The 25,700-nt window shown below is 44.1% G+C and overlaps 2 protein-coding genes across 2 annotated transcripts in view; one reads left to right on the top strand and one right to left on the bottom strand.

Annotated features, from left to right (window-relative positions):
* LOC114055074 overlaps nt 1-5,192 on the top strand; it is an 8,930-nt gene extending 3,738 nt beyond the window's left edge. The window contains exons 2-4 of the mRNA XM_027878816.1: nt 1,828-2,274; nt 3,864-4,005; nt 5,071-5,192. Coding sequence (XP_027734617.1) covers nt 1,828-2,274; nt 3,864-4,005; nt 5,071-5,080 — 599 coding nt within the window. The 3' untranslated portion in view covers nt 5,081-5,192. The remainder of the gene's footprint in view (nt 1-1,827; nt 2,275-3,863; nt 4,006-5,070) is intronic.
* Nucleotides 5,193-7,127: 1,935 nt separating this feature from the next.
* On the bottom strand, nt 7,128-19,487 carry PLA2G10 (phospholipase A2 group X). The gene is made up of 4 exons (XM_027878916.1): nt 19,445-19,487; nt 16,076-16,241; nt 10,486-10,592; nt 7,128-7,365 (listed from the first exon to the last, which is right to left on the bottom strand). The coding sequence occupies exons 1-4, from the start codon at nt 19,485-19,487 to the stop codon at nt 7,202-7,204; spliced, it is 480 nt and encodes a 159-aa protein (XP_027734717.1). The 3' UTR covers nt 7,128-7,201.
* Between the last annotated feature and the right edge of the window lie 6,213 nt (nt 19,488-25,700).

The following is a 25,700-nucleotide window of genomic DNA, read 5'->3' as shown; positions in this document are numbered from 1 at the left end:
GTTAATAAACTGAGATTTTAAAAGATATTTGAAACTCCTCAAAGTCACTGAATAAATAACCAAATATATCACATCAGAATATCTGATGCACAAATATGTATGTAGTATGTGAAGCTACTATCAACTTTGTCAAGTATTTCAATTATACTCTGTATTTTGTCGAAGTATATTGTCAAGATACTTCAACTTTGTGACTCTTGCATCGATACACATATATAACTGAAAAGGGAAAATCTGGACTTCGGATTTCCCCACGAAGCTTCAGCAGGTTCATTGGTAAGATTACATATGAACTGGAAGATAGTATCTCATCCAGTATCTATTAAGGACCACTAGTTTTAGGGGACCAGATTCAAAACTGTATTTGAGTTCCTAATTCTCAGGCATTCGATTTTCATGGACTGGTGTTCCAGTTAAAAGGCCAAAATTTTCATTTTGAGCTAAGAGCCAAAACAGCTTGTAAGGTTTTTCACATGCTTTGTTGTTGCCTGGTTTCATAGCCTGTTTATATTTCCTGTATTTTTGCATCCACGAGTTATCTCTTGTCTGATATTTACACTGTAAGCTTTTTATAAGGCACTCAGAACAACAGGGCCCTGCTGTCTGAAAGAAATCCTCTATTCCCAGAAGAGTCATAAATAGTAATAACTAAGAATACAACTGTGATTTTGTGCACAAGCATGCCTGCAGGAGCCATTCAAGTAACTCCCAAACCGACTATCAAGGGGGTTGGTTTTCCATTGCCTTGAGACATTTGTCCCTGAGCAGGGAGCATCTATTGTCATTGTGAAGCTTTACCAGACCTAGACAATAGCATTTCACACTCTGTGGATGGCAATGAAAGATCCAAGACAATGGGAAATCACGACCTTCACTCTGCAATTGTCTGTAGTCCTCGAGAGGACACCAACTAGTTGGAAGGGAGACTATTTCACTTGAACAAAATAAAACAAAGGAAGAACCTTTTCCAAAAATTGGTCTGAACACTTCCTTGGCAAAAGCTATTGGCTTATTTTTAGGTTTGTTTTCCCCTCTTTTTGAGACAGGAACTATTCTTCTTATCTTCTGCACCCAGGTTACTGTTTCCAGAAATGGGATCCACTCTCCCTACTCGTACCTAGAGGTTGTTTGATACTATGATTAGCACCTGAGTGCAAGAAGGCAGGTTTAAATATCTACTACAGTCATGCTCATATTTTTCTAGCAAAATTTAACAGGACAATGGTCTCTTCAGAGACAACAGCTGTCACTCTCAGTATCAGTACCTGCATAAAGACGAGGTTCTGTCTCCCATACTGCTGATCAGATCTGCTGGGGGTTCGGTCTCTGGCAATGGAAATTCTTCCCACAGTTTCAATTTCCACAGTTGGAAGTGCATGCCAAAACTTTTAAGAAGCTCACATGTTTTGGGATGCAGGTTGCTGCACTAGGATGCAAACTTATTCACCATACTTGCCAGAACAGAATTGCCAGTGTGTGAGTGTATGTGCATTTTTTGCTTTGCCTCAAAACCAGTTGAGGCAGGAATATCAGGCCCTGATGCTTTTTGGGGTGGAAAGAAAGAATTTAGTGTTCCAGGTGGAAAACATGGCTGACTGGTCTAGTATGGCAGTAGAAAGGAACTGAGGTTCAGGAAAAAACCCATCTGTACACAAGGACTTAATCTAAGCAGGAATTAGGAAGAAAAGCCCTGTCATCATAATAGTGACTGCCCTCAAGTGCTAATTCCAAGAGCCATTCTTTGTCCTGGTTAAAGGTCAGGAGCAACTGTAAAGTTTATCATTCTATTACCCTCAACCATCCTCTTTTTTCTCTTTCCTGGTACAGATGTTGGTGTTACTGGTGGAAGTGCAAGCAAGGAGAATGTAGCAGCTGTAACTCGTGTAACAGCACAGCCTTTGTCGCTGACAACACTTGAGCCATGGAACCTTTTGGTGACTCAAACACCAGCCAAGGAGAAAGCCAAAGAGGGTGAAACTGTGGTCTTAAATTGCCATTTTAACAGTCCACGACATCCCTCCCTGAGTGACCTGATGGTGAAGTGGTACAAAGAAGATGAAAAGGGGCAGATGAACCTGCTAGAAAACAATGTAACCATCTTGCCAAATAACTCCAGGGTCTTCATGACTGGAGACTTGTCCCAAGGGGATGCCTCCCTGGTTATCCTCAATGTGACAACCAGTGACCATGGTATTTATTTCTGTGAGGTTACACTTCCGGATGGGAAGGTGGCGACAGGAGATGGCACAAAGCTCAGGATTAAGAGGGCTCTGGGTAACATTTGATGTTATTGTCTTCTTTTCTCCTTGCCTTTTCTCCAAAGCTCGTTTACATGCTTGCAGTAAGGGAATTTGGCCTGTTTGTCCTCTAGCTGTAAGGGCCTGGTGTCATGGAGTGTAATTGCTCTACAGCATTTCTCATTATTTTTGTAAGGTAAGCTAATTTGGATTGGCTTGTCTCTATAAACAGTCACACAGGTGTTATATAAGGAGGAGCATATACAACCAAAAAAAGAAGGAATAATTTTATCCATAAAAATTAAGTCAGTGCCAAGAATGAAACAGTCAGGTGAGTTCCCTTGTAATTACAGCTCTGGCAGAACCCCCATGAGTGACAGGTGTCAAGATACCATCTCAGGAAACAGCTCCGGAGCTCTTTTTTTGACATTATTTTTCTCCAATCCACTAACTTGCATAGTCATTCCTTAACTCTGGATGACAAAAGTAATCCCATAATAAACATGAGGATCATACTGTATAATTTCTGATTAACTTTATTCACATTAAAATCAAAATAGCATTAAAAGTGCCATGCTATGTCTTCTTAGTCTCTCAGATAGACACTAGGCATATTAAGTAAAGAGAGGGCTCGCTTTACCTTTATCAGCTGGAAATGTCAAACCATTTTCTATAGGCTAAACACATTGCAGTCCCAAAAAGTCAACACATCAGAAGGGTTATTATCTTATTATCTAATTACTAAAAAAAAAAAAAAAAAAAAAAAAAAAAAAAAAAAAAAAAAAAAAAAAAAAAAAAAAAAAAAGCACCTTCTGTGTCAAGAGTAAATTATGCAAGTGCCATTTCTCCCTTACTAATTACCAAAGCTTCTAGCTCACCAAGATTCACTAAGCCTTTGCCCTTTTGAGCCTGATTTACTAATTTGTATGAAACTATCAGTTTAAACTGTAACATTAACAAGGCAAGAAAACTGTGCCCTCCTGCAAGGGCTTGGTTGTGTGTCTAATGGGTTCTTCTCTTGGTTTGATCTCATAGTCTCAGTAGCACAGGTTACCCTTGCAATGTCTACACCCTAAGCAGTATAATTGTTTTTGTGTGTTCCTGAGACTATGAAATATATAATTTCAGCACTATGCCATCTCTGCCATGTAACAGTCCCAAAGAGCAACCAATTGAAGAAAGGATTTCAGAAGAGCTCTGTCCGCTCTGTCCTTTGGAGGCAGACAAGGAGACCGATGATTTTTTTCAAAATTGTCAGAGCAATGTTTTTTCCTTTTGAAAATAAAGCATATGGTGTAAGTCCCATTAATTCAAGGAGCAGCATCTTTTGCCATCCCATAGCACCTAGCTGTTAAGGGAAGTTCCTAGGGCAGTGGGGCTGTCCCGTCTGTACAGCTCCAGAAAGCGTAGCAGCTTGCTACACTGGAAAAATATCAATACCTCTGTAGTGCAATACACTCTCTCCCGTGTAGAAGCCCATGATTTCATGTCAGACAAGACATCAGCATAATCGATATCATAGTAAGCGGCTTCCTCTTCAGCCACAGCAGAAAACATGCTGGCCACATTGTATATACCTGTCTGGACCACACTTAGTTACTCTCTCTACCTTCCCTTCTCCCCTAGGCTTGTTTGGTATAGAAGAATCCATTGGAACAATCATTGGGGTTGTGGCAGCTGGTATTGGAGGCATAGTGGTTCTGATCATTGTTTTAACCCCCCAGATGAGGAAGTGCATCCTCTGCATGAGACAAGAGTCTCGCCAAAGGTACCTTTTTTAACTTACTTTTAAAGGAATTAACCATTTACTTACCTCTGGTCAGACATGGGATCTGGATCAGGAAATAAGCAGTGTGCATAACATGCTAATGGAGCTTGTTCTATATTCCATCTCTTTTTCAAGTAGTTCTTTGTTTATGCTGTGTAGACCTTGATGCATGGGCGCAAAAGAGCTACTTATAAACAAAACAATAGGATCTTCTTTAATTGCCACTTTCGTCAAAGAGTTGTTCAATGAGATGCTGCTGCTTCTTTCAACAAAGTCCTAGAATTCATTCATTCTTTTAGGTTTATGGTGAAGGAGGGTTCTTCCTTCTACCCACTTAATGCTTATATCTGTGTTTTTGTAACGCTTGTGAAAAGAAGGCCTGTGATGGCTTAAGTGAGTGAGGTGTGGTTTGTAAAACCCAATTATCTCTTTTATTACATCAGCTGATCAGGTTGGGAAAACTAGATGTTTTCATCACACATGAGCCAAAGAAATGACCCAATAAGAGGCTGATGTGCCTGAAAGCTCACCTGTGTTTTTTTTTCTGGTTCTGTCAACTAGTCTAATTTGAGGAGGCTGACAGAGAAGGCTGGATTTTGAAGCAAGCCTAGTTCCCATTTTGTGCAACCCAAGGTATGGTCTGCGTTTCAGACCGAGCTCGGCTGACTTTTTTGCTTTCAGTGAGGAGATGCGTGATTTGTACCTCTTCTCCTGGCACTCGAAAGTCTTGCTCGGCCTGCTGAAAAAAAATCCCCTCCCGCAAAGGCTGAAGGAAGAGCTGCTCCTGCCATTCACTGGAGCGCTGCCGCCACCTGATGGACAGCGTGGCAGGGACAGGGACGCGCCAGGAGCTCTGCCTCCCTCACCGGGGAGGGTCTTCCACCCCTTGCAAGGAAGCATACTTGCTACCTTAGACTAATGCTACCCACACAGCGTCAGCCCTCTGCAAACCCTCTGCATGAAGAGTTCACAACTTCTTTACTTGCCAGAAAGTCTTGGAGGAGTTTATTGTATTGTACTGACTCTGCATCGTTCACTCACTCTCTCTCCTTTCCTTCTTCTCAGCATTGCTTGAGGTGCAACATTACAGGAGCTGCTGGAAGATGCAACGCCTGCAGGTGGAACAACTCCTGATGCCCTGTAAGCCAAAAAATGGACCTCTAGACAGAATAAAACCTTTGCCTCTACCTGTTTTCTTTGGCATTTTTGTTAGCCTGTTTCTTTTCCTGCAGCTTTGACAGTCACAGTGGCATATTCACCATCCTCCTGCGGCAAGGAGCAAAGCAGCCTTTTGTGAAGAAATCTGTATTCTCATCTGCCAAAACACCACTTAGTTTGGCCACATATGTCTGCATTTAAACCCTGATGAGGTACTTAGGGTCTTTCTGAGCCGTTATTTCTTATTTTAAAGGTGGTATTCGAAGTTTGTCAGCTGTGCTTCAGCAGAGACAGAAGGAGCCCGACCTACCCAGCTGCTTTCACCTACCAAAGAAATTAAAAGTGTTGCTTCTGGGGTGTAGCCATGGCTCCCATCTGCCCATGCCTCCCGGTAGAGAGGCTCTTGTCCTGTTGCCTTGCTTCAGCCTACAGACTTGTAACTAAGGCAGAAAGAAGGCCCACTTCTACATAGCTACCCCTTGGCTGAAAGAATGGAATTTTGTTTCACTCTTGCCAGAAGGAAACTTAGTTTTCAATATAAGCCTCTAATACCCTTAAAACAAACAAACAAACAACAAACAAACAAAACAAAAAAACACAAAACAAAAAAAAACAACCAACCAACCAAACAAACAAAAAAACCAACGTTCATGACATGACTGATGTTCTCCACAGTCCCCCTTTCCCGACATGGCAATACTTGATTCCCAGGCAGTCAGTGGCAGGGGGATGTACCAGTATAGGAGACCATCTTCTATATGTATCAGAGAGCAGCATATCAGCTCTGAAGCATGTGTAAGAGGTGAGGAGTATATCCTTTTGCAAAGTATGGCTGCACCTACTAGTAAGGAGAAGTCAGAAACACTGGCCCTTGCAACACAGCTGAGAAGTGTCCCTAGCGCAATGAGGCAGGAGCATGAGGGATAAGACAGCTGGGCTCTGAACAACCTGTTCTGACTAAAGGTGTCCCTGCTCGTTGCAGGGAGATTGAAACTACACGATCTTTAAAGGCTCCTTTCAACTCAAACTATCCTATGATTCTGTGATTAAAAAAAAAAAAAAAAAGAAGCCATTTGGTGACAGGTAATGTGTTCCCACTGCACTGCACACCAAACCCTCTGTTTTTGCAAAGGACATGATCAGATCAGGATTTTGTCCTTAATTCAGCATATATTTTATCCTGACACAGAATCACAGAATGGGTCAGGTTGGAAGGGACCACAGTGAGTCATCTGGTCCAACCTCCCTGCTCAAGCAGGGTCATCCCATAGCACATTGCACAGGGTTTTGTCCAATTGGTTCTTGAATATCTCTGGTGAGGGAGACTCCACAACCTCTCTGGGCAACCTATTCCAGTGTGGGGTCACCTGCACAGTAAAGAAGTTCTTCCTTATGTTTGGGTGGAAATTCCTGTGCATCAGTTTCTGCCCGTTGCCTCTTGTCCAATTGCTTGGCACCAACAAGAAGAGCCTGGCTCCATCTTCCAGACACCCTCCCTCCAGATACTAATAGACATTGATGAGATCCCCTCTCAGTTATACCTTCTCGACACTAAACAGGCCCATCTCTTTCAGCCTGTCCTCATAAGAGAGATGTTCCAGTCTCCTACTTATTTTTGTCACCTGTTGCTTCTCCAGCAGATCTCAGGGTAGTAAAGTCCCCCACCAGAACCAGGGTCTGTGACTGTGAGGTTGCTTCAAGCTTCCTGTAGAAGGTGCCTCATCCACTTCCTCCTCCTGACCAGGAGGCCTGTAGCAAACACCCACAGCAATGTCACCCTTACTAGTCTGTCCCTTTATCCCAACCCACAAGCTCTCAATTAGCTCGTTGTCCACCCAAAGAGAGAGCTCAATACATTCCAAGTGTTGCCTCACATAGAGGGCAACTCCACCACTGTGCCTGTCTGGTCTGTCTCTCCTCCCCATAAACCCTGGCATGATAAAAATTCTCTCACACCATTGTTAGCTCTGGAAAAGGAAGAAAAATTTTATTCCAGCACCTTTATATTCAAAGGGTTAGAAGAAAGGTTCCAAAAAGACTATTCTGGCCCCCCATATCTGACATGGCAGGTGGGATGAGTCTGTCCACATAAAAAATCTGGCCAGAGGGCGAAGTGTGGGTTATATGGGGCTGCTCCCCAACACTTGGCTGCTTCTTGGTCACACAGGCACACCATTTTTTCACACTGGTCTGTCAGGTTATCTGCAAAAGAAAATGTGAGCCGACGATGAGAGATTCTGTTTCAGATGAAGGCAAGAAACAGTGTTAGGAAGAACAGTTCCCTGAAAAAGCAACTCTTAGGGATCAGAGGCTATGGCAGCAGGCCCAAAATTTCATGTTGTGAGTGGTCTGACCCTCCCCTGTCCTCTTTCTGTCAAAAGGTCTGATGTTAACTGTGACCAAGAGCATCAGAAAGTAGCAGCTAACTGTAAATTGGCAGTGGTCATAAAAATTTGCCCAGTACAGAGCACTCCCTGCTTCTAGAGCTCTGTGATCACTGGGGGCTTAAATCAGCAGTCAAAGCTAAAAAAGAAAAATATTTTATCTTAGCCTGAACTAAAAATATTCCACCTTTCCTCAGTCAGTGAATTTCCCTTCTAATTCTTCCTTCTGCAAAACAGACCGATTTTTGAAAGAAAAAAAATGCTGTTTTGAAAGGAGGAGCCTCCCAGAGGCAGAAACCTGAGGGCATAGAAGCACCCACTGGGCATTCTTCACTCATGTTCCATCAGCTGTTGTTACATCTCTCTCTGATCATGGCAGAGGAGCCAAGGAACTCTGCAGCAGGGCCAGGTACCTGAATTTTATGAGCCAGCAGCTAACAAAGCTGATCAAAGCCATGCATGGAACTATAGAGAATGCAACAATATGACCACATGACTAAGCAAGGACCGTAAGGAATATCAAAGCCACTAGCTTAGATGGCTACATTGAAAATGATTGATTTTGAGTTAATGAACCCCATACCACCTCTACGTGTCTTAAATGCAGCCATTGGGCTAATATTATTTCAAAGCAAAGTGCCTTGTTTCTTTGAGGCTGCTACCATGGATTATCTAACACCCACAAAACCCTCCAGTATGCAAAGTTTAATATACAACTTCATGCAAAGTTTCTCTCCAAAACCAACTGCAACAATTATAGGATTTTTTTCAGCTTACACTGGACTTTGGTGGATCAATCATGTATCTGATAAATAAATAAAGCCTGTGTTTCCTAAGCTGGTCTGAATAATCACACATTTATTGGTAAAAAGTGTTTCAAGGATCCCATGAATTAGGTTTTTAGCACTAAGGCCACTTTTTTCTTAGCTACCAATCTTGCCTGATATTCTCCTTGCCCCTCTGCTCCTTGAGTTCTTCCTGTGCTGTGCCAGCCACTGTCTATCTAATGTGAGTACAAAAGCCTGGCTTTACAGCATTTCTGTTAGAGCAGAATGATTTTTTTTGATCGGCCTCCACAACTTACAGCCTTTTCTATATTTCAGGTATTTATTGAATGGAATTTGCCTACCCATTCTGGTATATAAGGACTGAGGAATATGGTTTTGCTAATTAGTTTCATGTCACAAAAAACCCCACTGAACAGTAGAAAAATGAGGAGAAATCCCAGGTAAAATGAGTTTCTATTTAATTTACATTAAAATATCGGTGTTTATATTACAATGTCAGGCAAAAGGCATTTAATTCCTTTTACACTGAAATGACAGTGCAAACAGTTCTGCTTCTAAAGCTTCTGGATGTCTTTACCCTGGGCCCAGCAAGCATGCCTGGAAATTTAATTCTTCATCCCTTTTGTCTGAATGGAATGACATTATACCTTTACCCCCAGTAACACCTGCTGTGCTGTAGCTTGGGGTAGGAAATGTGCCTTCAGAACACATTTCTATTGTTCCTCCCCACAGGGTATGTCAGAGGAAGTGAAACCTGCTGAGGGCTTATGGAGAACAGTTGATGGATGCATCTCAGGTCTTGCCTGGACATCAGTTAGGGAATGAACAACATTTGTTTAACTAATGCTTGTTAGCCAAGTCAGAGCAACTGCAGCTCACTGCACTCCTATGGGACAGACTCTTCACATGTCTCATGGACTCAGTGATAAATCTCAGATACACAACCTGGATTGCTCCCTCACAGCAAAAAGGAACAGGATTTTTTTTTTTTTTTCATTTAAAGATGACTAGCATAGAGTATCAATCAGTTATGGAAATATGGGCAAGCAGGGGGGAGAGCAGTTATACATTAAAGTGGTACATTCCTTAGCCAGCACTTTGTATTAAATGGGTTGTTCTGGCACTTTGAAAAGAGCAGCTGCAGATGTGCTGTGCCCCATCCCATACCTGCTGGCATGTTTTCAGCTGCTGGTGAGGCTGAGGATTGCACCAATAGAATATGGTTTTCTGATAAGGTAGAAATATCTTTTAATGTTCGAGCAAGTAGCTTTGATGATTGTGGAGACAAGTTTTAATCTCACGTGCTTCTTTTCAAACTTTCAAAGTGTTCTACAATGGATTTTGCCACCAGGGATTTCTTGAAGACTTAGAAATAGAAGTGACAAATACTAAGACTCAAGTCATCTGGTGCATGTCAAAACAAACTGTGCAAGACACTGATGGGCTGTGATTGTGTAATTCAAACCTTCTTGACTGGGTACCAGCTGTAGAGCTGAGCACAGCCTACACTCGCTGTATGCCTGCAGCACTCAACAGCATTTGATTCTGCAAGCTTCAAAATGCCCGCTGGAACCCTAGGATTTTAGGCTGGAGCCCCACACAAGGCGGAGATGCAGGCTGGCAACCTGTTTAACCTGCCTTGCAGCCATGCAAAATAGCATGGCTCTTCTCTAGCAGCATGTTAGGATACGTAAAACAGTAAAATGGTGCTGCTGGAGGGAGGGCCAAAACTGCAATGGGAAGAGCATCCCCGTAGACCATCGCACAGCTGTGGAAAGAGGTTGGTGAGGAGCAGGCAATGCTTAATGCCATGAGCAGAAAGTCTACAGAGAGGCATCTGCACCCCTACCAAAGTGAGATGGCTCGTGGACACTCCCACTCTCACTCTTCAGCCTGCGGAGCGCTCAGACTACCTGGAATGGGTGATGCTGGGGCTCCAGCTTTCCTCCCAGCTCTAGCTGGGGACTCTTGGCAAACCTATCAATCCAGGGATGGGCAGAGAGCTTGGTAGAGAACAGACGTTTCCTAAAGGAGCTTTGAGAGCAGCTCAGCTCACACAGACCTACCTCTGGGGCGCACAAAGCTCTTTGGTCAGCTTAGTGCCTGCAGAGGGAGCGAAACACACCCGACAGGCGCAAACATTTCCTTACCGCACCGCACGGTGTTCTGCTCGCACGCCCAGCGGTAGCGCTGCACCTTGGGGCTGCAGCCTGCCTTCTCTGCCTTGTCGTAGCAGCAGTCGTGCGTGTGGCAGCACCTGGGAGAGAATGACAAGTAGAGTCTGCGTGTCCTCCTGCATCCTGCATGTTTGCATGTACTCCAGGGCGGCTCAGCCCGCACACAGCTCGAGACAGCGATGTTTGCCCCCGGCTGTCAGTAAATCATCTGCTGATGAGCCAAGTATCCTGACAACTCTGAGAAGGTTCACATCTCTCAGGAGCTCATTAATGCCATATTTGCTCCCACCATCATAGCGTTTCTTTCTCCTCAAAAAGACACGTATGGTCAAGACATGGTAATCTCACTGAAAGGGAGCTGAAGTGTTCCTATAAGGTGAGTGATTGTGGCTCACTAGCTTAGGCCCATCCTAGAATTTGGAGATATGATGTTTTTTGCCTTCCTCAATATCACCAAGAAGTTTCATCTCTTCAGTTCACCTGGACCTGCCCCATGCTCTTTGGCCTATCCGCCTTCTGAGGGCTGGCTACAAGTTCATCAGTCTCAGTGGTGAAAGTTGTATCAGCTAACTTCAGATCCTTCAATGCGCTCTATATGCATATCTGGGGCATAGTTCACATTTTCATGCTGCAGAGATCTAAGATAAGTGAAAAGCATTGCATTTGAAAGTGCAATTGCGTTTCACTGACCATAGAGGGGGATGAGGGTGAGTAGCTCAGCTGATGACATCTGTCCTACAGACTAGTAAGTGAGATAATTCTCACTGTCAATTACTTCAGAATTTATATAAAACTTGACCCCCCCTTGAATTTTATTCTGGTAGTTTAGGGACTCAAAATACACTGAGAAAAGATTCAGCACTTAAAGAGGCTCTCTGCTGAATAACAAAGGTTGTTTCAACAAAGGTCAGAGGCTGAAGGCTGATGGGAATGATCTGTATTTCCAGAAGCCATCTCTGCAAGATCACTCTGACTCTACAGAGAAACCACTCTACTAAGTGGGAAGAATTGAGACAGGCTAGTTTTTGGGGTAAATGATGAGTGGACAGCTTTTAGAGAAGCTCTGGAGTTGTGGATGTGAATCAGTACAAGAGGTTGATGAGCTGAGTCAATAAAAACACTGCAAGAAGGATTTCTTGTTCAAGAAATATGCTTCTCTAGGGACATATTGGGAGCTGCCAGTACCTTACCTGAGAGCTTAGGAGCATCAGGAACTTCGTTACCCTCTGCTGCAGGAGGATTTTGCCCTTTTAGAAATTGGTTTATGGATATGAGGGATGGTGGGCTCTGTGAGGTGATAAAGTCCAGGAGAAAACAAACAAACAAAAAACCAAAAGAAACAAACAAACAAGAACTAAAAACCCACCAATTTTTGAAGTGCAAAGAAAATTCACCACTGATGCAAATTCTAATAAAATCCCTGGAACCAGATCAGGTGAATCATGTGAAAGAGACATCAGATCAAATTCAGCCTTCATGTAACCCCTGTGATTTTGTGGAGGCTGTATTTAGTCCAGTCTGCTTTCCCTACTGACTGAGGTCCCAATTTAGTGGTTAAAAGTAGCAATTTCATCCCACAGATGAGTCTGCAAACTAAATGCCTTTTTTTCTCAACCTACGAAGATGAAACCTGTGTGAAGTTTACAACCAGACTGCTCACTGCATTGTGAAATTTAGAAATGCAAATTAGCAGTAGCAGATGAGTATCTTCTTCCATGCCAGCTCCTCAAAGGTCTTTGGAAAGGGACTAAGCCCTGTGAGACATACATATCTTGAAGTTTTCCCATGAGGAGTTGCAGCAATTGCTATAATTGAGAAGACCTTACCTAGCCTGTGGAATCAGTTCTGTTGGACAGGATGGAGAGTAGCAGGCTGTGGGTCAGACCTTTGTTGGTCTGGTAACACTTGCCTCCTAGGCTTGTCCTGAAGAGGTTAGACATGAAAGGGCTAACGGAGGGAAGAATTTGCAGCCTTGTGGAAAGTGTGAAAGTCTCGGCTTTCTCCAACATTTGAGTCCGTCTACAAGGTGTCATAAAATACGACAGGGATGGACTAAGGCACTGAGCTACAACTGGGGTATGTGTCATCTGCAGGATTTGCTGTGGCCCAAGGAATCCTGGCTAAGACCTGAAGCTTCAGCAAAGCTTAATCCATCCTCAGGGGGATGACAGAGAGCAGAGCAGGCCCATCATCGCTGTCTCATTCATACATGGGACACAGCTCACAGGAGACCATGGTGGGGAGCCACAATCAGGCCGGGCTGAGGCAGAGTGCCAGCTGCAGAAATCACAGGGTTTGAGAGGTCTGGGGAGTGAATCGAAAGGCAAATTGGGAAAGCTGGTGTCAGGGATGGAGGTATGTGAAGAGGAAGAACAATGTGAAGGTAGATGGGCAAAGGAAAAGAAACTGCTCTTCATGGATAGCCAGAGGGAACAAACAGAAAAAGAGGTGGGACAATTGGGAACAGATATTGTTGGAGGTAAAAAATGGTCTGTGAATCAGGCAAGGACAAGCACTAGAAAGGTGAGCTAGCTAGCTGTGAGAACTCACTGCTCCTTATCTGGCTTGGCAAAATCAGGGAGAATAGCACGAATTCTGCAGAACCACAGGATTTGGGACATAGTTCTGCTTCCACCTACAGCAGTTCCTCCTGATGATACCCATAGCTGCAGCAGGGTGACATGTAGCTTACACCAACTTAAAGCAAGAAGACTTTGGTTCATATTTTACAAACATCTGTTTCAGATGCAGTGAGATGCCAGGGAGCAAAGACTGAGGAAGCCTTTTGTTGTCTTTTGCCACCTTCAGATAGTCCCCTCCTGTCTGGAAATGCCCTTTGCTGCACGTGGGTCAGAGTGGCGTTAAGCTTTTAATAACCTGCTAACACCAACACAAAGAGAGTCAGCCAACACCATGGCAGAGCGCTGGTCAACAGGTATGGAAAACAAATACAACCGTGTCACCTAGATAGTAAACAACCTGTTCATCACCTCTGGGCTATGAGACAGCCCTAATGGCTACAGACAGCTCCGGCTGGTCCCCAGGGATCAGCTGGCCAGACCCCTGCTGTGGAGCAAATGCCAATAAGGTAAGAATTTGTCACATTGTATTTGTCATGCTAACAGCCCCCATCATTGCTATGTGGCTTTTTCTTTTGCTTTAACTTTCCGACAGGGGGGAAATCTTACTTCTTCCTATGAGTTTGCCAGAAATTAAATGTTGAACTCAATCGTCTTAGAAATCTTTTCCAACCTTAAGGATCCTATGACTTAGATGAGTCATACATGCCACCCTGCCTTTCATGGCATTGGTGTTTTCAGGGACAGGCTGAGCATCGTCAGGTCCTGGTTTACAAAATAGGTGCTGCAGCAACCCAGGGAACCAGAAGGGAGGAAAAAAAAATAAATCTATTGACTATGTGGAAGAGATGCCATTATGTCTTGAAGTGTGTAAGAGTGGAACAAAAGAGAAAAGGTAATTACGGACAACACCACATCAAAGTCAGTGTGTGGAATAAACCTTATAAAAGGATTACCCACTTAGTGGCTTTTTTTCTTTTCAAATAAAAGAGAGGTGCTTAGAAGCATTCTAGCCCTGTCTAGACAGATTGACTGAGTAGCTCACAAGAAAATGACTCCTTTTGTAAGGGTCTCAGTAATAAACCTAGAATGTCAAGAGGGTGAGTCATTTCAGACAGCGTTTGTCACTCATGGCCAGTAGTTTTGCCGCTCTGCTTCCTCCTTTTTTAGAATGGCAAATATGGAAAGTAACGCGGTCACTTTCACAGGCATGGAGTCCTCAACCACACTGATCTTTGCACTAGTTCTCTGTAACAGATATCAATATTTCTTTAACAAAGAGAAAATATAATATTTTAGGGCTAAATCTAGTGGGGCATTGCTGGTTCTTCCCAGCTAAGAACCTAACTAAAACCTCCCAGTTTTTTTATTGCAGCTGAGCATTGCAACTAAGGAATAATAACGACTGTACTTAAAGGATCAAGCTTCCCTTTTACTAACTATCTGGTATTTTGAGGCATTTCCAGTTGCAAAGTCTCATTTTCTGCCTGTAGGATAAAATCCATATCCAATGGGATTCAAACAACATCAGAAACACTGGCTGCTGAACATGTAGCCATATTTTGCTCTCTGTTTTTCAGGAGTGCTGACTACTTGCATCTCCGGGAATCACATAAACTTGGAGGTCACTCAGCCTCTATGGAAAACAGCTTTTAGGTCCCTCTGCTCAGCCCTTCAATAAAAGCAGTACTCCAAATTAGTGAAGTCATGTTTTACTTTAAAGGCTTTATTATGAGAATTGGTAAAGGGTAATAGAAACAATTAAGCACCTCACATCCACTGCTGTAGATGGTGATGAGCAGATCGAGAGATATTACTAAAAATTAAAATAAACCTATACACCTGAAAGCTATGGCCCTTTGTAGGTAGTTACTCATCATTTGTGAGCCCCATACTGACTGTTCATAGATGAAATATTTCACAGGAAAAAAAAAAAAAAAGACATGATGAGGTGGTTTGGGGAGTGAAACATATTGCTGCATTAATGAAGGCAGCTCTATTAGTTTTAAGGGACAACTTCTTTTTCATGCTCACAGAGGAGCTGGTCTTTAACCTAGACATCTTTTCTTCCTTTTTTTTTCTCTTCCTTTTCCTGACCTGACAATTCAGCAGAATTCTGTAGCAGTGTGAAATGTCCTCAGCACCAATATATTCTGGCAAGCTCGGTTCCCTTCAAAGTGAGCTGCAAACTGCTCTCATCGCTGCTAAAAGCAGGGCTTGCTTATAAGTAACGCCTGGAGTGTTGACTAGGTAAAGATAGACTTGTGTGCTCTGTCTTTGGTATTTCAAACTGGACAAGATTGCAAATAACAGGTTCAGAGCACACAGGAGTCCACTACGCTCAAGCTTTACATGTATGCTAATCACAAAGTACACGAAAGAAACCTTTGATTGCAACATTTCCTAGACACATTGTTTGTAGCCTTGGGAATAACAAGCACATCATCTCCCCCCCCCCCAACGAAGAACGGGAAATAACACCGTGCTCTCCCTTGCTATTCTTCCCTGATTCAGTGTGAACTAACAGGCGATGAAGGCAACAGGTTTGATTGATTCTTCCTTGCAACAATTTGGATTTCTTCAAGAGGATAAACAGTGATATTCCCATTGCTGACATTTTAAAGATCTGGGTAAAATAACCCTCCAGGTACCTTGGATCACTCTCTTTTTTTCAGGCAGAGTTTGCTCTCCATGAATACACATTCAGCTTTTTCAGGAAATTATATCCTGGTTTCCCCTTTACCTTCTACCCCACATAGTACAAGGTCCCAAGAGCTTTGGTCTCATCCAGAAGGAGGTTAAACTCTCATTCAAATCCCAAGTGATATGTGGGTCCTTACCCACAAATCCCCAGTACTGTTCATATATACTAAGTTCCCTCTCCACAAGGCAGGAAATGAGTCCATGGAGTCACAGTAGTACAAACAGGGAAGGATGGGGAGATCTTCACTGCTTCTGGACACAGAGATGGGTGTTTTTCTTACCAGTCTGTTTTATCTCTAGGCCAGCCTCGTCCTCCCAGTCCACAGTAGCATCCATAGCCAATGTATGCCAAAGGAGACCGTCCCGTGCCACACGATATAGCTCCAGCCAATTCAATGATTCCTCGAGTGTGCAGTGAATGCGATTTTCCCAGAGCATCTTTCCAAACTGCAAAGACAGGACATGGCTACACACGGGAATTAAACCCACCTGCCACTGATTTTCCTACAGTCCTTAAAGGGAAATGGTTCTGGTTTTAGTTAGTTGGGTGCAGCCCTGACAATCTAACTAGCCATGACATTCAGCTGGTAAGGGGGACTCTGCAGGAAGCTTTGCCTGAGGCCTGGGATAACCAAGAGGTGATGCAGAAATACCCAAGCAGGCTAATTCTTCCAAGGGAACTCAGTTCAAACAAGACTTACTATTTCTGGTGCACTAGGCTGTGATTGCAGCTCTACTGCACCCAGGAGCAGCGTGCCTGGTTTTGCACATCACAAAGCCCAAGCTGCTAAGCTTTGCAGGGCCTGTGCCAGCGCCATGCAGAGCCAGCTGGGCTTCACTGCACTCCAGAGCTCCCAAATCTGGGAAAGTTTTCAGCTGTGATGTGGTCCCAAGTGGGACATGAAGCAGCAGAGTACAACCACGCAACCAGACCTAGCCTGGGCTCTCTGGAAAAAAAATGAGGTTTCTATGTTGCCCAAGATTTCTTTCATTACCTGAGTTTCCCCTGCTATCCAGGATGTTTTAACCCATCCTCTAGGTGGCAAAAAGCTGACAGTACTATTAGTTTGCATAAAGGGTAGCTAAAAGCCCCTGAGCCTGTATAGTACATACTTTGTCATGATCATGTACCATAGATACATGAGTATCTATAGAGTGCCTACATTAGCCAAGAGCTATGTATGTATCACCTTTCTTTTGAGACTTTGGAAGTGCAACATTTGCATCAACTTCTGTTATTCAGGCTGGCCACATTAATTTTGGGGGCAAAAAAAAAGGATCTCTATGTCAGCTGAAGTGTCTGAATTACCACCCAAACCAGTCTGGGGATTTCTGAGTTACAACTTTTCAGGGTTGTGATTTCACATGTTAATTTGCAACTTCTTTGGAAACCACAGACTGTTATGGAAACCAAGAATACCCTGCCCCTAATACTCAAACCCGCTGTGGTGCTCAGCTGCAAATGCTGATGCTTATCATGCTAACAACAGTGACAAATAGCAGTATTTTATGCCTGGGTTTCCTGTGAAGGACCAAGTGCACTTTGCACCACTCTATCCTGAATCGCAAAGCTACTCACCAGTAGCATCAAACCCCTCAGACCATCAGCCTAACCCATCTGCCCATCCCACTCATGCACAGCCACTCCAGAAAGAAACAGGGGGACTTTGTGGCATGCTTTGATGGAGAGGAAAGTGATGCCTGGGAGCTGGGAACTTGCCACTGAAGTTGCTTTGCCACCTGCCCCTGGCTATTGCAGCACGCTTGACCTCTTCAAAGTGTTGTGCAAACACGGACTAATTAATCCCCTAAACCACCCAAGGACTCAATACTATTATTAAAACAGTTGCTTTCCTTTTAAAACCTAGCCTCTAATCCCCTTGCTTGGGCCTCTCCCCACATCTCCTGGGCTAGCTCGCCCTCCGAGCCCAATCCAAGTGCCAGCGAGAACAACGAGGGTCTCTCCTCATGAAGGACAAGGCAGGGCTTTGTTCCCTCTCCGCAGCCCGAGCCCCCAGCAGGAACTGGTCGTCCACTGCAAGAACCATCCTCCACTATTTTCATCCCTGTCCTCCACCATTTTCACCCCGGTGATCGCACCTCCGGCAAGGGGTTTCAGCACAGCCTCCCTCTGCTTCCTGGGGCATTCCTTGGGGATTAAATGCACATTCCTGAAAAAGTAACTGCTCTGCTCACCTAAACAGTACTTGAGTGTTCAGGTTTCTGCTAAAAACACATTATATGGGTGTTCTTCAAAACTAAAGAGACCATTTATTTTCCTTGTCTAAACAGCGGGGCTCTGGAGTTAGAAGGGGGCTCAAGCTCTCAAGGACCTCAGGGGAAATCATAAGCAATGAGCTGCTCTGGATTCAGGGAAATAAATCGTGCTTTTTTAACCTGTTGCAGTGTGCAGATCCTGAAAATGTTCCAGTGGAGACAAAAACTTCTTTGTAGGCATTCTGGCCTCCTGATGAACAGTTTGAATTTTTCACAGCTATCTTTCACTGGCCTTTTAAGCCAGGACTGCTGGACTTGATCTGTTGGCCACTGGCTGAAAATAGTGTAAGGTAACTGTACCTCACCCAGAAGAAGAAAGGCCATTCTTCTTTTGGGGATATCTCTGAGGATCAAGGAACTGTAATTACAGTGCAGACCTGCTCATGAAAGTGGAGTGAAAGCCCCAAAGGAAACTGAGTCCAAAAGACTCAATTAATGTGCTTAGGGCTGCATGCTCTGCAAGAGACATCCAGGCAGCCTCTGATGTTCCTGTTCTTTGAAAGCTGTCTGGGTTTTGAGCCAGCAGCGGGTTGCTGCAGCTGAGAGGTCAGCCCCAGAAAGCACATTTTAATATTCAGGTGCACAGCTAATAACTTGACCAAGAACTGAAATTGCTTTTTCTATGCTGGGCAGCCAAGCCAACACAGCTAGGAAAGCCTTGAAAAAGTCTGAGTCTCCACAGTAGCCTGCATCTAGCCACATCTCCCACTAGGAGCATGTCCAGTCATTAGTTATACTACTAATTGAGCACCTTAGCTAAGAACATACCTGCAGAGAGGTGACCAGAGGTGGATCTGACAAATTACACTTTCTGTGTCCTGCTTACACTGGCAGCCTTTAGATTAAAGTAGAGTTTTCTTTTTATTTTGAAACTCTACTACAGGTGTAACCTCAGACATGCAGGTTTACTGTTGCCTCTGTGTGTGGGGGCTTTATGTAATTTATGGCTTTTATAAGCAAGCTTTTTAAAAAGTATTTTAAGTTCAGGTGAATTGAAAACTGCTTACTCCATGGTCACTGGTAAAAAAAGAAGATATTTTTATGAAAAACGGACACTAAAAACTCTGTAGCAGAAAACTATTAAAAAAGAAAATGACCTGTGTTTATACAGCCCCAGCTATGCAAACCATAGCCAGGGCTGGAAAATGAGGTGGGTGGGCAGGTCACTTGCACAGCCCCTCACTGTAAAGTTGAAAATTGTCTAGTTGAAAATTGTCTAGTGATGCTTCTTTTTTTTTTTTTTTTTTCCTCTCTCGGCCAAATCACACCGAGGTGCCTGCTGTGAAAAAGGCAAAGATGATGGCAAGGGGAGAGGCTGTCCCCAGACAGGGGGGAGGCATGGCAAGGCGGAGGGACCGAGAGGTGGTACTCACCTGCCTGAAGCAGCATCAGTATGAGCAGCCGGCGGGAGCCCATGGGCAGATCAGTTCCACGCTCGTGTTCTACTTCGGGGTTCAGCCGCCGGCACTCCCGGCAGCGCCTCGCCGTGCTGCCAAGTGAGCCGAGGTGTGGTTGTGCTAAACAATCCTCCCGGGCTGCTGCTCCAGGGTTTATATATACGTGGCTCTGCGCCCGTCTGAAGTGAAACACCCTCTTCTGCGATGTCCCTGAGCCCCAGCCCGGGTCCAGTCCGTCCCCTTGCTGCGTGGGGAGAGGGCGAGGGCTGGCTCTGTTTGCCCAGCATCACCTTTGGGAGGGAGGGGCTGCTGGAAGGGCATTAGGGTGGTAGTCTCGGGGACAGCCCAAGACACCAGGCACTAAGCCGGGCTCCTTCTTTAAGCTGTTTGCTTACAGACCCTGGTTAACCTCTGAGTAGCTGCGGAAAAGGGAAGCCTTCAACCGGGCTTTCTGTGGCTTGGGCTCGCTGCTGTGGCATCCCCCTGGCAAGGATTTTCTCTTTTTATAGATCACTTTCCAGGGTATTTTTTTTAAAAATTATTTTATTTTAAGACTGATTATTTTTCATGTTTAAAAAAGAAGAGACAAAACTATAAAAATCCAACAGAAAGAATACTGTTAAGTGCAAGTACCCAATTATAAACTGACCAACAGAGCTAATTCTGCACCATTCTGAGGGAAAAATACCCCCTTGGCCTATTGCTGCACCTGACCAACACCAATTGATTTCATAAAGTCCCATCAGTATGTGAGTGCCAGCCAGGTAGCAGACCAGCAGCTGGGGCCAGTCCCACAGGGCCAGCTAAGCTCTGGTCACAGCAGACAGCTGGACTGGAAAGTGTCTTTCCCATCACACAGCCTCCATTTGTGCTGGGCCTCAGGCACTGTGGGTAGGAGGGATGTGTAGAGCTATTTTGCATTTGGGCTTGAAACAGCTTTAAAACTCCCACCTTTCTTGGTGCAGCAGCCACCTGCCTTGTTGGGGTCTAAACATCTGCTGCCCTGGTGTGGGCATGATGGGCAGGGTGGGCTGCTCTGCTGGGAGAGGAAGAGGAGGGGAGGGGGGCTGTTTGCCCCTTCCCCTGCACTGCCCAGGAGTGTCTCAGCAGCACCCCTTGTCCGAGTTACCCATGGCAAAGCTGTGCTTCCTTTCTTAACGGCATGGGTTTAATTTAAACATTTGCTTTCTAAATATTGGTACTCAAATCAAAGGTCATCAGCAAGTCGTTTATGGGGCTTCCTTCTGCTGAGACCTGCCCCAGTGCAGCTGCTGGCACTCTTTGCCAAGCAAGTTTTCAGGATACAGTTTATACTGGGTGCCTTTGATACAAGACAAATGAAACAGAAGAACTGAGTAAATGTCATGAAAATTATGAGCCTGAAACTTCCTGCCTGCCACCACCCCAGTGATGGGCCATGTGCTGGCAGCAGGGGAGGGGGAAGGACAGCTCAAGCACACCAGTTGTTCCCTGCACTACCTCAGAGGGGCTTGGGAGGAGCTGCACAGCTTACTCTTCTGCCCTTGGAAGCTCCCTTCAGTAATTATTCATTTACTCAAGTAATAATGCCAAATCATACAGAATGGTTTGGGTTAGAAGGGATCTTAAAGATCCTCAGTTCCAACCCCCCCTGCTATGAGCAGGGAGACATTTCACTAGATCAGGTTGCTCCAAGCCCTATCCAATCTGGTCTTCAGCACTTCCAGGGACGGGACATCCACAATTGCTCTGGGTAACCTGTTCCAGTGCCTCACCACCCTCACAGTAAAGAATTTCTTCCTCATATCTAATCTAAACCTTCCCTCTTTCAGTTTAAAGCCATTCCCCCCTCGTCCTGTCTCTACACCCTTGTAAAATGTCCCTCTCCATTGTAAAATGCCTCTTTTGTCAGCCCCCTTTAGGTATTGAAAGGTGATATAATGTCTCCCCATAGCACTCTCTCCTCCAGACTGAACAGCCCCAAGTATCTCATCCTGTCTTCATAGAAGAGCTGCTCCAGACCTCTGATCATCTTCACTGTCCTCCCCTGGACTTGCTCCAACATTCTACATCCTTCTTATGTTGGGCCCCCATGTGGGGTCTCACAAAAACAGAGTAGAGGAGCAGAATCACCTCCCTTGACCTGCTGGTCACGCTGCTTTTGATGCAGCCCAGGACATGTTTGGCTTTCTGGGTTGCAAGTGCGCACTGATGGGTCATGTCAGCTTCTTGTCCATTAACACTCCCAAGTCCTTCTCCTCAGGGCTTCCCTCCATCCATTCTCTACCCAGCCTGTATTTCTGTTTGGGGTTGCTGTGTATGTTAGGTGTTGTTGGCAAATGTTTAACCACAAGAACATAAGTTTGAGGAAGGAGGATGCTGGAGGGCAGCTGTGGTGTGATCACTGGCTCTGTGTATACCAATCCTATGGGAGAACACAGGCTTTGAAACACCGTGGGGGGCCTGGCTGAACAACATGCCCTCTTAGAGCAAGCTCCACCCCTGACAGGTGCCTGGCAGGCCCTATTCTTTAGCAGGGACCAAGAGAGAGTTGTAAGGAACCTCTACAGATGTTTTACAGGATTCCTTGGGTCCTCAAGCCTGGGAACTGCCACCAAGGGCTGAAAATATCTGCTCTATGACTTGGATTTATCAGTCATTTGGATTTGAAATTTAAACGTTCTGTCAAAGCCTTGATGAATTATAAACCTGATCAAAAAAACACATTATAAAGTTTCAGACCACAAGTTAATTCTATTCTTCCCATTCTCACAGCCTCTCAAATAACAGATGAGGTTTTTTGCCCCCCATTTAGCAACAAATAGGAAATAAAGAGACTCCTTTCATAGCCAAATGCATTTGCAGTGTCTGAAGATTTCTTGCAGGGTATTAGGGAAGGATGTTCAAATTCAGCCTTGAAGTGGGAAGCAGAATTAATGTATTACTGCTTCCTCGTGATTGTTTCACACCACTGACTGGCCAAGTTTGTTATTTATCCATGCAAGTACTTACTGTTGCCTAAGTTAATGGGTATATTTATTAAACAGTATTAAGTGCTAATCATGTTCTTACTATGTTATGTCAAATGCACTGGGATCATGAGGGCATTTTTATTACTGTTTAGGGAAACAAAATGAATTCTCTGATCCCATCCCTTCATATGCATTTTGCATGTTACCTCCTTGAGCTCCATTTCTCACTACTTACAACAGTTAGCACATGAGGCTGTTGGATACCATCTCATCAAACTCAGCTATGCAGATTATTATCTGTCCAAAACTGCAGGTGCAATAAACTTACTTTGAGCCTCAGGTCACTTGTGTGGGGCAATCAGTCTGTACTGTTGGAGGCCTATTTCTTCAGCTCTGTTGAAAACAGAGTTCCCTTGGTGTGTAGCACCAAACCAGCTGACCCTCAGGGGTGGTACTACTTCATGCTCTTGAACTTGTTGTTGAAAGACAATATTAGGGAAAAGTCTTCTGTTGAAAGGGAGAAGAAATTTCTAAGGACTCCACAGTTTTTAACAAAGTTTACCTGACATAGTTCAAGATGTCAGATCTTCTTGTAGAAGCTGGGCTGTTTTTCCTCAAATGAAATACTCAGAAAGCTATGTGGATGTCGTCACTAACAATAAGAAGAGGTCTCTGCTCAGTACCAGCAGAAGGAATGATGCTTTTGCTGCTCAGACAAGGGTTTTTCCTATAAGGGGCAGGAGAGGCTTTCTTGCAGTACTGGATCTGCCCTTCCAAAGACTGGTCTGTGGGACTAAAGAAACTGAAGGATACAGAACAACTGTTTTGGTAGTCAGATTTATAAGAGAAAATCAATTCTAAAGGGAAAAACCTCCATATTACCTGTCAGGAGGAAGAAAAATAACTCTAAGACTGCCACATGATTTGTGGTGACATAACCAGTCACAGAGTTAACATAACAATATAAAAAGTAAACACTCTTGTTTAATATTGACTTGCATGGAAGGTCTGCACATACTTTACTGCTGATACAGCCCAGTCAGACGCCCCCTGTAGTGAAAAATAGGCATATACCATCAGCTGAGCACCCTGAGACAGCTGGCTTTTATTTTACAGCCCTGGTGACATTTCCCACTTAAAAGAGAGGATATATGACTGTATCACCAGGGTTAAAGAACACTTAAAATGGGAACAAGCTGAATAAAGGTGTCTTATTTAAATACTGACACCCTCTCAAGCTGCTTAGTCTGTGAGATTCACCAGGAGTTTTGGTTACTTTATCCAATAAGAGACCCAGAGAACACACAAATGCACACAGAGATGAACATACACTCTGATATCCCAGACAAGTTCCTGAAATGCCCCTGAGTTCCCTGAAAAGGAACGACCAACATAAATGTCTGTGTCCATTTAACAAGAACCCCTGTTAGAGGCAACCTTGAAAGACCCATGACACAAGTTTCACGACACTCATCAAGACTCTGAAGCCCACTAAAATACTTGTTTTGATGTGTCAGTGTTTTGAAGTCTGTTGTTTACAGTCACAGGCAGTCCTCAACAGAGCAAAATTACATTTTTCTTTTCTGGTTGTAAAGGTAATGTAAACAGAGGTGTGTTTGTAGATCCTCCTGGGAGACAGAGGAAGGGATGGCCTGGGTGGAGAAAACATAATGCAAATCAGGAGCACATAAAATCCTTATTTCACCTTTGCAAGTACATTTAAACCCTGACAACTCTAGACCACAATATATTCCAATGCTGCCTAACTGTGTAATCTGCTATGCATTGTCTGCTTTAGCTTCTCCTTTCCCCATTGTTCAGGCTTTGTTTTTCTTTTTTTTTTTCCCGATTGCTAAAAGTTTTTCTTTCTTCTACACTTGCCATCTCATACCTCTCTCCTTTCGCCTTTTGTCCCAACCTACCACTTTCACCTACAACATCAGAAACAGCTTGAAGACTCACACTGGTACTGTCTCAAGCCTCAGGCACCAACAGACACAGAAAAGTTTGGGGTTATTTTTTATGGAAGGCTTCCATTCATAACAGCAGTTGGTCTTGTTTAGATATGGAGCACTTGGGAGCTCTGAACTTTCCGCTTTTAAGAAGATGGGCAACTAGAGACTTCCTGAAGAAAAGAGGATACAAGTTACAACACCTCTGCTCCATTATTCAGAATGCTATATTAGGATACACCGAGTGCACAGACTAATGTATTTTATATTTCGTATCTGAGTGCATTAAAGAGAAAGCCAAGAATGGGCTAAATTTTAGGTGGTGTTGCTACTCCTACAGGAAATGTGAAATCATTCCCTGAACATACTACTACGATGATTCACCATCTGTTTTCCTGTAGCCTTTCTGTGAAGGCTGGACATGAGCTCAAGGTCACTGTTATAGACATACTAGAAGAAACACTGGAGAACAAGGGGTTAGCTGCTCTCTTTTCTTGACATGAACCAATGCTGCATATGGCAAGTGAAACTATCCCAGCAAGCTTTTAAGTGTTCCTAGAATTCCTCTGCTGTTCATCAGACTAGGATTTCATTAACTCACACAGAGACACATGGTTAAGCTTATATTGATTAAAATACCCTAGAAACTCCTCTTTACTATTTCCACAATCGCATTCTGACTTATCAAGCCCAAGTTCAAATGCTGTAACTCACACGGTTAATATCCTTCCACAGGCCCTACAAAACCTCTCTCATTCTAAACACATATACACACCTGCACCAACACTCACATTTGCTGCTGCTGCTGCCTTATTTTGTTACATGACTCACCACTTCTTTGCTGCTGTGGAAATTGTTGTCTTCAGAGTTCTGTACTTGCTATATTAAAAGGTTTGGAAAAAAAAGAAGAAAAGGAAAAAACATCAGGACAGCGAAAAGAGCTCCACCCTTCAGGAGGAGGAGAGGAGATGGTTCTGCAATTTGTTCTGCTGGGATGGCAGAACTGAGCTGGCCACTGTGGTCACCTAGTTGGTTTGTGTTTCTTTCCCCTCTGACCAGCCCCTAGCTGAGGGCCCTCTGCCTGTATTACATCTACTCTTCAGGCTTTTGCTTGTAGTGGATAAATTACCACATTTGCAATCCCAGTGCTAGTCCTTTCCTCCCTTACATGACAAGGGTTTATCTGATCAAAGCCAGTACCTTTTCGCCCAGGGACAGGTTAGGTGAGGGCTGGATGCTGCTGTGCTCTGAGTGCTGAAGAACTTAGTGCCTCCTGCGACCAATATCCCTTGAGACACAGCAAGGAACTGCCAACACAGAAAGCTCCCA

This window comes from Empidonax traillii, unplaced genomic scaffold (assembly GCF_003031625.1).
Source record: "Empidonax traillii isolate 1590-97213 ecotype Southwest subspecies unplaced genomic scaffold, ASM303162v1 scaffold46:size3806547, whole genome shotgun sequence".
NCBI classification, from domain to species: Eukaryota; Metazoa; Chordata; class Aves; order Passeriformes; family Tyrannidae; genus Empidonax; species Empidonax traillii.
The sequence above is the reverse complement of the archived record's forward strand: the minus strand, read 5'-3'. Positions and strand labels throughout refer to the sequence as shown.

Bases quoted from the DNA above. Each gene is read 5' to 3' on its own strand.
- PLA2G10 (XM_027878916.1), bottom strand. From the start codon at position 19,487: ATGGGCTCCCGCCGGCTGCTCATACTGATGCTGCTTCAGGCAG. The intron at 10,593-16,075 runs GTAAGAAAAACA...ATTCTCTCCCAG, and splicing joins CCTAGAGATAAAACAGACTG to GTGCTGCCACACGCACGACT. The intron at 7,366-10,485 runs GTAAGGAAATGT...TTTCTTTTGCAG, and splicing joins GCAGAACACCGTGCGGTGCG to ATAACCTGACAGACCAGTGT.